This window comes from Carassius gibelio, chromosome A12 (genome assembly GCF_023724105.1).
Source record: "Carassius gibelio isolate Cgi1373 ecotype wild population from Czech Republic chromosome A12, carGib1.2-hapl.c, whole genome shotgun sequence".
NCBI lineage: Eukaryota > Metazoa > Chordata > Actinopteri > Cypriniformes > Cyprinidae > Carassius > Carassius gibelio.
This window is the reverse complement of record NC_068382.1, coordinates 7,619,855-7,635,670: the sequence shown is the minus strand read 5'-3', so window position 1 is coordinate 7,635,670 and position 15,816 is coordinate 7,619,855. Positions and strand designations below refer to the sequence as shown.

Genomic DNA, 15,816 nt, shown 5'->3' with positions numbered 1-15,816 from the left:
AACTGAGTCATCAAAAACAATCATTTTGCAACTAATTTTATGATGCTTTTAAATGTATAATATAAAACTTGACTTATGTCGTCTATTTCAGAATGTAACTAATACTACATTTTAAAAGTTTGTGGCTCGTGATTTTTTTAAATATATTAATACTTGTATTCAGCAAGGATGCATTCAGTTAGAATTAGAAATTACACTAAAACATGCTAAACATTTCTATTTTACTTTTTTTTTAAACTTTCTATTCATCAAAGTGTAACTTTTCTGCTAAATAAATAAATGAATGAATGAATGAATGAATGCATTAGCACAAATGTTTTCAAGAAATGTTTCTGGAGCACCAAATCAGAATGATTTCTGAAGGATCATGTGACTAAATGTGCAATAATAAACGTGACTGGAGTTATATATAGTATAGTTATTTTTAATTGCAATATTTTACAACATTACTGGTTTTTGATCAAATTAATGCAGCCTTGGTGAGACAAAAAATAAAATAAAATTCATACGTATACAATTATTCCACATTTTTGACAGGTAGCGCACATATGCAGGGTTATTGTTGTCTTATTTAGTAGCATATGTTTACTTTTAATGTTTATATTCACTGTCGATTACATTACAGATTTGTATTATTATGCAAAGTTTTACATTACACATTAGTTTTAGACAGCATCATCACACCCTGCCTGCGAGAGATTTCTTCTCGCTCGAGTCGTTACAGAATCTCAGCCATAGACAGCGCGCAATCTGTCTTTACGCGAGTCCCGGATATGACGCAGGACGCGCCGTATTTAAACTTGTTTTCATTATCACGGAAGTGAAACAGAACCGTTTCCACAGACTGATGCTGATATATTTTTCCTACAATTAAGCACGCATTCTTGTCGTAAGTAAATCGTTGATTTAGATTAATTTGTATAACACTCTTAAACAGGACTTTCGCTTTTTACTATTTGTAATATCCGTGCTGTGCTTTTTAGATGAAAGTTGGTTTCGATTTTGTAATGGTGAGTTTTGCACCATTATTCAAAAAAAGAAAAAAATATTTTTATGCCCAGACATCAGTCCAGACATGGCGGCGAAGGGGGCCAAGGAGACTATCGCAAATAAACTGGGCTTTAAAAGCAGCAGCTCAAAATCAGTGGAGATGGAGATCGAGAGACTGAAGAGAGAGAACCAGCAGCTGAAGAAAAGTCTAGAGGACACGAAGAGACATCAAAACACACAACCAGACTCAGACAAAGCCAAGCTCCTGGAGGTGAAGTCATGCCCTCATACCAATAATCTGAAGGGGCTTTGTTTAGCCTGTTAACTGTCACTGACCTTTACTTTGAAATAGTGATGCATAGCTGAAATCATGAAACATCAGTAAAAAAATATATTTGTTCATTTGAATGGAGAGTGTTCAAAAGATAACATCCATTGTATTTTTTGAGAAAAAAAGGTCTAAAAGTGTTTTGAATATGTAGAAAAACAATAGATTATCATTTTTTGATGCATTTTGAACTACAACGCAAGTCCAGGGTTCTCATAGCATGTTTATTTGGGTTGAATTGAAATCAAATACTGCCATACTGACCCTTAATACGTCTGCTTGTGATGTATACTTCATAAATATTGAGAAAAGTATGGAAAAACATGTTTCAGGTCACTCAAACCATTTTATGGAAATGCAAGCGCCCTTAAATGGTCACTAATGGGGTTTGGCCATCTAGTGGAGAAGCTTGGTACTGCACCCAATAAAATCTCATTGAAAGCTCATTTTTTGAGATATCACCCTCATATTTGGAACATAACTTGTTCAGAATTTTGGTTTTGGGTTTTCTAGCAGTTTTAGTACTATAAAGCTATTTTTAATTTCTTCGACTCTGTGGTGTGGCAGAGGATCGTGTCTCTGGAGACGCTGAGGGAGAGGAGCTCGCAGCAGCTGCTGGAGAAGGAGAAGGAGATCTCAGGTCTCAGACAGCAGCTGCGAGCCGATCACGGAGACGTGGTGTCTTCACTGCACAGCCAGCTGCAGCAGAAACAACATGAGGCTGAACAGAGAGAGAGACAGCTCCAGGATCTCTCAAAGGAGACCCAAGACCTGAAAAACAAGTACTGTGCCGTTTCTGAGAGATGTGACATGCTTGAGAAACAAAAGGTAGGGGAGTCGACTTCTGAACCGGCTTCATGTGGATTTCATTCATTTTATTTACAAATGTACCGTGAAGCATATTAAGCTTACAATGTATTGGAATAATTTAAGGTGGAATAATTGTCATTTTAAAATATTAAAAAAATCATTAATTTGCATCCAGAATACAGTAATATATTGAAATATTATTACAGTTTAAAAGAACTGTTTTCTATTTGAATTTATTTCAAAATGGGATTTATTCCTGTGATGCAAAGCTGAATTTTCAGCATCATTACTCCAGTTTTCAGTGTCAAATGATCCTGCAGAAATTATTCTAATATGCTGATTTGTTGCTTGAGAAATATTATCATGATCAATGTTGAAAAGAGTTGCGCTGCTTCATATTTTTGTGGAAACCATAATTTGCTAACATTCAAAAGTTCAGTGTAAGTATAATTAAAGAAAATATTAGTATATACATACACATGTACATAATTTTATTTTTGTACAACAAGTGTACATACTGTATACAAGTTACAAAAAAAAGTCTATTTCAGATAAATACTGTTGTTTTGAGATTTCTGTTCATCACAGAACAGTGACGTTTCCTAAAAAAAAAAACGAAAATTAAGCAACATTGATAATAATAAGAACTATTATTAATAATTAAGCACAGAATCAACTTTTCCATCACAGGAATACATTATATTTTAATAATTTAAAAATACAAAACAGTTCTTTTAAATTGGAGTAATATTACACACTATCTATACACCCTAATCTATACACACACGCAAATGCACACACATACATTCTTGGATTTGCCTTCTCTAAATTCTGTTATGTGCATCTTGTGGGCTTATTAATATGAGCAGATCTTATGTAACTTTCTGTCATTGAGCATAAGGATATTTCCAGGTATATGAAGATGTGGTCAGGTTCACACTAGATGGCACTATTTCATCAATCAACTAGTTTCCTGCTGCCAGAAGTCACCTAACTAGTGCTGAGGGAATACTTTATAATTAAATAATATTATAAAGAATGTAATATTTGAATTACAGTTTATTGCTACTTAAATTTATACTCATGATACTAAGATGTTAATAAGATCTAAACGGTTTTATCTTTCCTACTTCTCATTTATGAGATGCATTGTGCTTCTTTGCTATTTAATGTATCCATGGTTTGATGTGTTTCTTTTGACCTGTATGTGTCATTGGTCTCTGACAGGTGCCGTCTGGTGAGCTTGCGGTGCTTCAGGAGCAGCTGCGAGACGTGAGTTCACATCTCTAGAGTTCAGAGAAGTGCTTTCTTCCAGACTCATGTGTTGTCTGTCGTTCCTCTCTCTGTCTTTGAGCCCAGGCCCTGGAGAAGAACCATAACTGGCTTGTGTATGACCAGCAGCGAGAGGCCTACGTTCAGGGCGTTTTGGCCAGGACCAAAGAGTTAGAGACGCAGTTAAATGAAGCAAATCAAGCACTCCAGCAACAGCACAAAGAAGCCAATTCAGATGGTAAAATGTGAAGAGAAAATACTCCAAATGGCCATGTAGGGTCTGTGTAATCCAGTAAGATTCTCTCTTCTTGTCTCTTCAGGTCTGTCCGGGCAGGTGGCTCAGCATGAACTTGAGGCCGAACGCGCCCGAGTCACCCAGATCCAGACAGAACTGGAGGATCTGAGAGGAAGGTATGAGGAGAGGAGCAGGGAAGCGGCTCAGGCGCGGGAGGAGAGGAAGCGCGAGCAGGAGGCTCTGCAGGAGGAGAGGAAGTGTTCATCAGAGCGAAGCGCTCGACTGCAGAGAGAGCTGGAGGAGGAGAGGAGGAGGGTGGCCGAACTACTCATGCAGGTACAGATGGGAATCATTCTCTGTTTAATGCAAATTTCTTACTTTTGTATTTTTGTCTTATTTTCAGTTACAAAATCAAAATTTTTTGAAAGCAAGATGCATTTACTTAAAGGGATACTCCACCCCAAAATGCATTTTGGAGAAGCATTGTCAGAATAGTCCATCTGCCATCAGGGGTTCAACTGTAACGTTACGAAGCGACGAGAATACTTTTTGTTCACGAAGAAGAAAAAAAAAAAACGACTTTATTCAACAATTCATCTCTTCTGTGTCTCTCTGCGTCAGTGTAGCACCAATTTTGAAAGACACAATATAACGTACGCTGCCTGCGTTCAGCTCATATTCTTTATAAAAACACTACAGTAATGTGGGGTAGGGATGGGCGATATATCGCATGCCATTGTCACGCGCATTTCGTCAGTAAAGCCGGTTCTCTGATTAGCGGTAAAACACCATCACCTTCTTTCAAATGGAGCGCCATTCAATAGACAGAGCAGTAGATCACTGACAAGCTACGCAATATCGCGTTCATTATCGAAGGCGATTCATCTACTGCTCTGTCTATTAAATGGCGCTCCATTTGAAAGCAGGTGATGGCAATTTACCAGGGAACCGGCTTTACTGACGAAATGTGCATGACAATCGCATGCGATATATATCGCCCGTCCCTAATGTGAGGAGAGACAGTTGCTTCCTAACGTTACGGTTGAACCACTGATAGCAGATGGACTATTCTGAGTTTGTCTTTCATAATTTTCTGGACCTTGACAGTGTAACTTACTTACAGTCTATGGGACAGTCACAAGCCTCCTGGTTTTCATCCAAAATATCTTAAATTCTGTTCCGAAGACAAAGCTTTTACAAGTTTAGGGTGGTACCCATTTTTGGGTGGAGTATCTCTTTAAGAAGGAAAACTGTCTTGCTTTATGTAAAAACAAACAACAACAAAAAAATAATTTGTCAGTGGCAATTTCAGGCCAAATCAATACTGATATGACCTACTGTACCTTTAACAGTATTTCAAGTTTTCTGCACTGAATAATAACAAGTTATCGTTTAGTATAATATATGAACTTGTTTACTTCAGAACATGCTGTATCTTGTATAATATAATTAGTTGTGTTTATCCGTTTTACAAATATGACAGCCTTTGTAGTCTTTGTAGTTGATTGTAGATGCGTGTAGCTTTTTTTTCTGTTGGAATCACTTTCTGGCCTACAATGTTTTCAGGAAACACAGCCCTGTCTGATATATTGTTTTATAACTACTCATTTAATTTGAAGCAACTTATTTGTGAATAAACAATATCTTCCAAAAAAAGAAATAAATAAAAGTCTATTTTAAAAGCTAAAAGTTTTCTGTTTTGAAAGGTGAATCTACTGCAGAAATCCCTGATGACTCAGCAGGAGGAGCAGAAAAGAATGGCTATTTTGGAACAACAGGTATCTGAATCCTCCTTCAACACCAGCTTTAACAGTAGAGCCGTCAATGAAACATCCAGCATGCTTCGTGATTTCATTCCTGGCTTAAATGATATGATATACTTTGTTTTATTTTTATAGTGTGTATGTGTGACTGAAAAAAAAAGATGCAATTCAGTCCGTAATCTGTTTTGAGCATAGTATTAATATACTTAAAAAAAGTGAAAAAAATGATAAATATTTGAAAATGTTGTCCACCAAATTAAGGTCATATGGTGCAACCAACTTATTAAAAAAATACAATTGCATTTATTATTGTATAAGGAAATATTATTATTTTTATTAATGGTCAACCACACTGCATGACCTTTTCTTTTTTTTCCTTTCTGTTTTTTAAGTTTTTGCTGAAAAAAAAAACAAACAATAATATTTTTTTTTATTTTAAACTAAAACCTTAAAGATAATTTTGTTTTTAACACCCTTTGTATGCCACTGACTGTCATTAGATCCAATTGTCGGCCAGAGAATCTGAAAATGAAAAACTGGACCGTCAGACTCTACAGCACCAGCTGCATAAAGTTTTGAAAGAGCTTCGTAAAGCCAGAGACCAGATTACACGCCTGGAGTCTGCCGTGAGTTCTGAGATGTGTCCTGAAATGATCGTTGACGTGTCCGTCATATTCTTGTGTAATAATGTGCCTTTTTTGACCTTGTGTCTCAGAAACAGCAGAGAGAGTCTTGTTTCTCTGAGCCCAGCTCCTGTAACAGGATGGATTTTGAGAGACTGACTATTCAAGATCAAACCAAGTCTCCATCTAAAGTCCATAACTTACTAGATGAGAGTTTGCTGGAGTGTCCAAACTGTGGAGCTTCCTACCGCACCAGCCAGCACCGAGAGCTGCTCGCCCACCTCGACTACTGCTTCCGCTGAAACACACATCTCAGGATGTAGGAGGATTTTATTATAGTCACCATTGCAAAGAATTGTTTCAGTATTTTATATCCACAAGTATTTTATGACTGTTTTTAAGAATAGTGTCAAATTTGATTTTTATTTTTTAAAAGGAATATTCTTTTGAATTTTTTTTACAAAAGTATCAGTTTACGTGGGGTTAATTTAAAAATATTTTAATTTATGGACTCAGATGTACATGTTATTTTCTTAGTTCTCTTTTGGTGATAAGGTTGATCTTTTATATGCAGTTTTCTTTTTTTTTTTATACGTGCAATTTAAAAAAAACTATATTTAGCATATAACTTTTTTTTTTTTTCAATCAGTGTTGTAAAATTATTTACAGAGTCTTTCACTGAACTGTGCACTCCACGTATATATGAATAAAGGACAAAGACTGTGGTTTGTTTCCTAGTTTCCCCTTGTGTCCTCGTGGTACCTCTGAAGTGTTAGATCAGATGTCTGGGAGCCACTCTTTAGCTTCCATCAGTCCTGACTTTGCAAACCAAATCTGTCTTGAAATAGACTGTGTGTAAATCCTGCATTAAACTATTTAAAGATGGGATTAGGTGAAGCACCGTAGCTGGAGGAGAATGGGTCTAATTCCAGGGAAGTGCCATGCATTAACTGCCAGGTAAGAAATATAAGAAAAACTGGACAAGATGTACAAATAAATGTGTAGAATTCTTCCTAATATCCTACTCCGGTTATTTAAACTTTCAGTCAACATATTTACATAACCTCCACTAATTTTGGCATCCTTAGTAAATATGAGCAAAGGCGACCATTTATCTGTTTGATCTTTCATTCAAACAATTCACATTCTAACTATTCATTGAAGTAAAACATTTGAAAGTGAAGAAATAAATGTTTTTCTCCAATGCATGTTGGCCACGCCCCCAGAAATTCTCCTAAGTCAAATATCTCTGAAATATATTCCCATTCATATTTACATTTTCTTATTTTCAGCACACTGAGGTGACTAGGAGCATGAAATTATCATTAGGATTATAAGTATGAGGAACACAAAGTCCAAATTCCTTTAATCATCCATCACAAAGTGTAAAACCAAATAATATAGTTCTGTGCAGAACAAGATTGCTGTGCGTCATAAAATAAAAAGTAGCTGAAGGAAAATTGCTCTAAAGCATTGAAAATCTCCATTTCCACCATTAGGGCAATAATTAAGAGGATCCAATTAACTAAGATGTTACAAATCTGCCTGGAAGAAGATGTGTGCCTATGTCGTCCTAATGCATACTGAGGAGAATTTGAGTGGCCAAAGATTAGTTGAGTCTTGGGACTTAGAAAGCCCTATATATATATGGAAAGTGTGTTCATTTACTGTACTCAATACTTGGTAGGGGATCCTTTTGCTTTAATTACTGCCTCAATTCAGCGTGGCATGGAGGTGATCAGTTTGTGGCACTGCTGAGATGGTCTGGAATCACAGGTTTCTTTGACCGTGACCTTCAGCTCATCTGCATTGTCTGGTCTCTTGTTTCTCATCTTCCTCTTGACAATAGCCCATAGATTCTCGATGGGGATCAGGTCTGGTGAGTTTGCTGGCCAGTCAAGCACACCAACACCATGGTCATTTAACCAACTTTTGGTGCTTTTGGCAGTGTTGGCATGTGCCAAATCCTGCTGGAAAATGAAATCAGCATCTTCAGAAAGCTGCTCAGCAGAAAGAAGCATGAAGTGCTCTTAACACTTAACACTGGACTTCAAGCAACTTGGGCTATGAGCTTCTCCACCCTTCCTCCAGACTCTAGGACCTTGGTTTCCAAATGAAATACAAAACTTGCTCTCATCTGAAAAAAAATTACTTTGGACTACTGGGCAACCGTCCAGTTCTTATTCTTCTTAGCCCATAAGTAACCTCTGACGTTGTCTATGGTTCAGCAAATTCCTCGACACGTCTGTGTGTGGTGGCTCTTGATGCCTTAACTCCAGCCTCAGTCCATTTCTTGTGAAGTTCTCTAAAATTCTTGAATCCAGTTTGCTTGACAATCCTCATAAGGCTGCGGTTCTCTCGGTTGGTTGTGCATCTTTTTCTTCCACACTTTTTCGTATCACTCAACTTTCTGTTAACATGCTTGGATACAGCACTCTGTGAACAGCCAGCTTATTGGCAATGCATTTTTGTGACTTACACTCCTTGTGAAGATTGTTGATGATTGTCAGAGACTATTCTGAAGGCTCAGGAAACCTTTGCTGGTGTTTTGAGTTGATAAGCTGATTGGCATGTCATCATATTCTAATTTGTTGAGATTTGGTGGGTTTTTGTTAAGTATGAGCCAAAATCATCACAATTAAAAGAACCAAAGACTTAAACTACTTCAGACTGTGTGCATTGAATTTATTTAATACATGAGTGTCACAATTTGAGTTGAATTACTGAAATTAACTTTTCCTCTATATTCTAATTTATTGCAAAGCATCTGTATATATCAGATAGCCCCTACATCACCACAAGTTGTTTGGGAGAGTTTCAAGAAAAGTCCTCTTCACTCATCCAAAAACCAAGTAGCCCAATCTCACGGTTAAATATATTGTCGGGTCTTTAATGTTGTGGGCCTGTTGTTCTGCTGGAGGTCCTGCACATCTTGTTCAGATATTGGCAACATGGATCCTATCAAATACCAACAGATAAAAAAATCTAAACAAGACTGCCTCTGTTAGAAATCTTCTAATATGCTTTGGTTGGATCGTCAAGACATTGATCCAATAGAAACATCAAAATCAACACAAAAATGTGTCACACAAAGGGACCATGTCCTGACCTGAACCCTATAGAAAATAAGTGAGGTCAACTGAAGAGAAGAAGCACCAGTATGGAGCTGGATAGATTCTGGATGAAGGAAATGGACTCTGATCTCTTGTCAGGTGATCTCCAAACTCGTCAGGCATAATAGGGGAGACTCAGAGCTGTTATCTTGGGAAAATGACATTGGAATAATTGGGTGCCAAGAATTGTGGCCCATGTGAACTAGAGAAAAACATTTATTTCATAATAAGATTCCCCCCACTTTCCATTATTTTACTCCAATGATAGTTTCGAATTTTGTGTCATTTTTGAATGAAAGATCAAAGGGATAAACGATGCATATTTATTTTCATAGCCACCTTTGCTCATATCTATCAAGGGTGCCAATATTAGTGGAGGGTGTTTTATATCTATATGAAACATTTAAATTTTACAATTCTATAATATATTTTGTAATGATATTTAAATATGATTTCATATTTATATTTATAGTATACATTATATTTGCTGTAATTTTTCTCTAACTTGTTTAACCTATTTAATATTATAGTGTGATTTTATAGTGATATAAATCTTAACATAAAAAATTCCTAAAACATATGTGTCGTGACATTTCTAATTAGAATGCAAATCAAGCATTTTGGAGTCTGTCTCAGTTTGTTCTGTTTCTTCGTGTTATTCCAGACAGACTGATGATTGTGAGATCAGATCTCTGAGTGGAGCCCTGGCTGTGTAAACAAACATCTCACTGAATTATTACAATTAATAGCAAAAATAATGTTTGGAAATGTAAACTGATATTTCCAACAGACACGCTACAGCAAAATAAATAAAAATAACTTACTTAAAAAGATTGTTAGTGAAAATACTTGTGACCTAAGACTTTTGCACAGTACTGTATATATATTAAGATTTATGTGCATCTCAGCCTATTTACTTTATTTCTAATACATGAATGTGATTATTTCCTCATGCTCATTCTGGTCTATAAGTGTCCTGACACCAGTTGTATCATGACTCTGTATCATGGTCCAAGTTGCACAACAATTTTGTTATCAGCTCTGTAAACAAAAAGCACTGATTTACCACAGTTCTGTTTGTAGTGTAGAGTCCGAACAAACCTGTGATAAAACTTTGCCGACAGTGAGTTTACAAGCATTGATTACTGAATTCATTGTTATTTTTTTTAAGTTTATTTGAAAAAAAAAAAGGTTAAACCATGCACTTTTTATGCATTTTTTTTATTAAACATCTTCCTTTGCTTAGTGCAAAATTATTATGCATTCTCTTTTTAAAGTATTAGGCATATTGTCTGTATTTACATATCAGTTAGAAATATATAATGTCAGATTACATCCTCAGAAGCTCTTTGTGAAGCGGTGGTTTAGGCAGTGTCACAGAAACCTGCACAGTCAAAAAAACAAAAACACATCAGCAAATTTAGAACTTATGAGTGAACTAATAATTATAATTCACGAGGCTCAACCATCTTACCAGTGTGTGCAACACGTCTGTATTTGCCCAGGAAGCAGATCTCCTGTTTCTTCTCAGTCACAATCCTCTGGTCTTCAGGCCTGAGGCCCTCACGATATCGGGAGAAGATGAAGGAATAACCGTCCAAGCAGGTTCCATCCATATCGAGCTCTCTGCAGGAGTAGTGGATGGCGTAGTTATCATAGTCTGTGTCAATGATCCAGTGGTCATCATCTGTGGAACGGTCAGACACAGGTCATGAGCAGATGAGCTGTCAGGTTTTACCCAACATACCATTTACTCACATTTTACAAACTAGATTTAATAAGAAACCAGGCTTACAAGCCGATTACATTTTAGGAGTCAAAAAATGTATTATATATTAAATAAATGTATTAAAATTTATGTTATAAAAAATTAAGTATAATAAAAAAAATAAAAAAAAATCATAGTTTTTTGATAGATTATATTTTTATTATATTATATAACTTTTTATATAACAATATACATAATAATATATCATAAAAATAAAAAAATAATGATAAATCTACACTTACATCCAGACTGGAGATATGCTGCGGCTCCCCAGTATTTCATCTTGAACTTAGCGGGGTCAATGGTATCTTCAAAAGTGCCAAACATGTTGGCGCACATCTCCCAGTTGCTGAAGTGTAAAACAGCAGGTGAAAATAGAACCATTTCCATTGCCTAAGTGCAATTTTTGCACAACAACAGCATAAAATGCCATTTAAACTCACTTGAGAATGATGACTCTACCAGTGGCGGTGGCTGTCATGGTTCCATCCTCCTCCACTTTGAAATTGGCGACAATATTATCAAGAAGGAAAAGACCAACAGGGTCTTTCTTGGCCACGGCATACCATGTTCCTTGATACTGCAATGTCAGTGGAGATAAGTATGAGAAAGGAAGCTAAAAAATCAACATATGGATTGAAAAAAAAATACTGGTAAACTTACCCTCATCCTGTCAAAGTCCTGTTTGACAGTGATGTTGCTCACCAGACAGTCGTGTTGGACAGTGCTGTTGCTCACCAGATAGTCCTGCGCCCAGCATGTCGCCAGGACACAGAGAGCTATGCAGAGCCTGAGCATGCTGCTTCTGTGCTTGAGCTGTGAAAGATGAGTACAAAGTTTATGAAAAGACCAAAAAATGCATTACTTCATTGTCCTTTAAACAAATCCTAATGCTCAAGGTGCGTACCTTGATCAGAGTATCTGAAGTGTATCTGTAGTGCTGCAGCTGGATTCCTGTGAGGTGCTTTTATACAGGGACGCTTTTCTGAGGTTATTTCATAATCCCTCTCAAAGACCCAAAATTCAGTCTCCACCATCTCTGTCATTGGACAAATGTTTTTACATAACAGATGCGTTTCATGTAGGGAACACGGCAGTGTTGACCTTTGCTCTACACCAAAATTGTTTTTCTCTAGGTTGAAGCTGAATTGCACAAGAGCATAAACACTGCAACTCCTGAAGCCTGTTCAAGAGGGAACATTTCTGTTCGGTGAATGTAGAAAATGTTTTATATACCCGAAAAATTTTTCAAAAGGGGGTTTTCAAAGCAATAGTATAGAAGAACCATTTTTCAAAGAACCTTTCAGTGAGCAGTTCTTAAAAGAACCATTTTTTCTTAGTGTTAAAAATATTTAAATAATATAAATAACTCTTTTAATACTATAAATAACTTTATGTACAATGCAAAGTTTCCATGGAGGTTAAAGATAGCTCAGAAGAAGTCTATGTGGCAACAGAAACTATCAGCTCTCTTTTCTAGCACTTTAGACACGGTTGCTCCTTAGCTTTTAAAGAAGATTAAGAACAGTCCAATGCCATGGTGTAATGAGCACAGTCACGCGCTAAAAAAAGAGAAGCCTGGAGAAAAAAGGAGCACAGCTGGAAGGAAACAAATCTAGAGGAATTTCATATTGCATGGAAGGATAGTGTTTCTTCCTACAGAAATGCTATACAAAACTGCTAGATCTGCTTACTTTTATAATCTTTTAGAAGAAAACAAACAACCCTGGGTATTTATTTGATACAGTGGCTAAATTAACATGAAATAGAGCTTTAATAGGTTCAGACATTTCACAACAGCCCAGCAGCAATGACTTTATTAAAGTCTTACATGATTGCAACTATCTGAGAGAAAATTATAACAGTACAACCATCTACAGATTGCATCAGACACCCCTGAGGAATAATTCCATGCATTCTTTGCTACAGGACAGGAAGGGTTGGGATTTATTGAAATCTCTTTGCCTTAGGCTTCACTTTTGTGATTTTGACTGGAGCGTGGAGTGGATTTTTTAAAAGTTAGAGCATCGTGGTTTTCATTCACTCCAAGAGCACTCCACCACCGCTCCATCACAAGTACAATTCATGCCAACGGCCTGTAATATAACTGCATATTTGGCAAGAATTTACATGCTAAACATATTTAGCTATAACTTGATACAGATGGATCTCTCAAATCAGAAGGTTATAATGATGGGAATAGCCGAGCTTGAGAAGCAGCTAATTCTCAAGGAGCTTGTCTGTTCCTTTTACTGAATATCTTCGGGTTAAAGCATGATTTAAATAGGTACAGGACACTGACACGCAATCGCTATTGCAATAATGCATTCAAACAAATGTAATCTTACAGTGCTACTTTATCTGTATCTGATTTTGATTGAGCAGAAATCTGTAATAAATGCATCGATCTGTATAAAATAACTGACTGCTGTTTGAGGCTGGTTTTCATTCTTTTGCAAGTAACAAAATGAATACAAATGAAAGCATTTTGTTTTGTGTGTGTTCATAACAGAGAACTAAGTGCAAGTTAAAGTCCAATTCTCATTCTAGCCTACTATTTGTTCAGTTAACACATACACATGTACATTTGCTGTCTCTTATATAACCTCTGTCGAGTTTTTCAGGACTCTTTTGGAGCCAACAGTTGCTCTGACGTAAGTTATGTGGTTAAGGGACAACTCAACCTAAATACCCCTGCTCTAAAGAAAGAAAGAAAAAAAAAGAAAAAAAAAGAAAAACAATTATGTAACTTGTAACAAAATGGCACAAATGTTCAAAAGTCTAAGGTCTGTGAGTTTTTTATTTTTTATAAATTAATACTTTTCATTAGGATGCATTAAATTGATCAAAAGTGACAAAAACTATATTTATAATGTTAAAATATATATATATTTTTTCAATTAAATTCTGCTCCTTTGATTAAAATGTATTCTATAAATACATCCAGAATTCTATTCAGTAAAGAATCCCAAAACAGAAAATGAAACAGCTTTCGCAAAAATATTCATTAGCACAACTATTTTTGAAGTTGATAATAAAAACAAATCAGCATATCAGAATGATTTCTGAAGGATCATGTGACACTGAAAACTAAAGATGATGCTGAAAGTATAATAACAAAAAGAAAACATATATTTAAATTTTTCAAATTATTTTACTTAGATTACCAAATTTTTGTACGTATTAGTTCACCACTGCATTTATTTATTCATTTAGTAAACATCTATGTACAAACAAATACTGGTAAATCATCCAGTGCTTTATTTGAAACATTACTAATACAAGTTAAGTAAACCAGATCTTGATATCAAGCTAACTAAGCCTATTCTCAGCTCATGAGATCTTGCTTTTAGCCTGATGTACAGCAGACAATCCTTGACACACAAATGGAGATTGTTTTTGGTTGTTTGTCTGGGAATGAGCGGATAAATATCAGAAAACTAGGTGATGCTGATGGACTGCTGATGTTGTCTTGCATGTATCTGCACACATACATGTCAACAATTTAAGGTCTTACTTACTGCAAGCCTGAGGCAAAGATATCTCAAAATAAGCTTATTAATATCTCCAAATCCTTCTCTATGTACTTGTCTGCTTAAAGTCCTTTAAAAAATACAAAACATACTTGTTTGTTTTTGTTTACAGGTGTATCATACGGAGCCCCGCACATGACATGCAGGAAAAAAATATTAGGCTAAATCGTGTGCACGATTTACTTATTTGTTCCCTCAATGTACTTAACCATGCACACGTTTACTATTGCGTTCCCTGGATTTACTATTTCTTTAATTCGATTTATAAATTGTACGCACAATTTACTAATTAATTCCCTTAATTTACTAAATCATGCGCACATTTTAGTACATTGAGGGAACGAATTAGTAAATCTTGCACACAATTTATTTATTTTTTCTTGCATGTCATGTGCGGGGCTCCGTAGTATCAGACCCTGCATACACAGTTGGCTATTTAAAACATTGTGTGTGTGATATTTTATCCATCAACCTCCAATTAAATGAATAGTGAGCTTGGTAAATTTAGCATTGCTGTGTCTGTCAGCTCCTCACTGTGAAATTAAATGTGCAAGCACTCTGAAGTGCCATGCCAGACTCTCTCTCCCTTCAAGAGAGGATATCCTCATAATCACTTTTACTTAATCCTGGATTCACAAAGCCAGATACATTTGATGCTAGTCCTTTTTTTTTTTTTACATTCTGTATGTCTGACATTATGTCTGGCAAACTGACAGATCAGGTCTAATCCTATCACTGGAAATAGATCCTGGGTGTCCAGCATCTTTTGTAGAGCCAGAAAGTCCAATAATGCTAAAAAAAAAAAAAAACCTTAGCCTGATTTGGTGAATTTCTCTTTTTACTTTCAGAGCTTGAGAGCTAAGTTTAATAAGGACAAGACATTTGCACTCGGGTTACTGACACATCACTTTAACTTTTTTGTATTAAATATTATGATTTTAAGCAGTTAAGCATGTATAAAGGACAATCCTGTGACTTATACGTTTTTATTTTCATAATTCTGCCCTTATTAATAAATTTTTAATCCTACAGTGTGACACATACATACACACACACACACACACACATATATATATATATATATATATATATATATATATATAAATTATATATATATATAAAACAGTAAAACAGCTATTTTAAATTCTAATTATATTTCATAATATTAATAGTTATTCTTACTAAGAGATTTAGAGACTTCTTTCAAAATCATAAAAAAAAAAAATCAAAATACACTTTTTTTCAATTACATTATTATTTAAATTAATTACTGCTGAAATTGCATGAGATTTCAACTGACCTAACCTAGTTTTCGTAAGGTCAGATTTTTTTGCCATTTTTTAAAAGAAAGCAAAAAAAAAAAAAAAAAAAAAAAATCAAA

General features: G+C 35.5%; 2 protein-coding genes across 2 annotated transcripts; one reads left to right on the top strand and one right to left on the bottom strand.

Annotated features, from left to right (window-relative positions):
* The first annotated feature begins 739 nt into the window (after positions 1–739).
* LOC128025026 (centrosomal protein of 55 kDa) lies at positions 740–6,746 on the top strand. The gene is made up of 9 exons (XM_052610987.1): positions 740–889; positions 1,062–1,261; positions 1,886–2,146; positions 3,356–3,400; positions 3,488–3,638; positions 3,721–3,971; positions 5,342–5,413; positions 5,899–6,024; positions 6,114–6,746. The coding sequence occupies exons 2-9, from the start codon at positions 1,076–1,078 to the stop codon at positions 6,321–6,323; spliced, it is 1,302 nt and encodes a 433-aa protein (XP_052466947.1). The 5' UTR covers positions 740–889; positions 1,062–1,075; the 3' UTR covers positions 6,324–6,746.
* A 3,590-nt stretch (positions 6,747–10,336) lies between these two features.
* LOC128025025 (retinol-binding protein 4-B) lies at positions 10,337–11,941 on the bottom strand. Its single transcript, XM_052610986.1, has 6 exons — positions 11,810–11,941; positions 11,566–11,718; positions 11,346–11,482; positions 11,145–11,251; positions 10,609–10,821; positions 10,337–10,518 (listed from the first exon to the last, which is right to left on the bottom strand). Exons 2-6 carry the CDS (start codon positions 11,698–11,700, stop codon positions 10,499–10,501), a joined length of 612 nt encoding a protein of 203 aa, XP_052466946.1. The 5' UTR covers positions 11,701–11,718; positions 11,810–11,941; the 3' UTR covers positions 10,337–10,498.
* Positions 11,942–15,816: the final 3,875 nt, after the last annotated feature.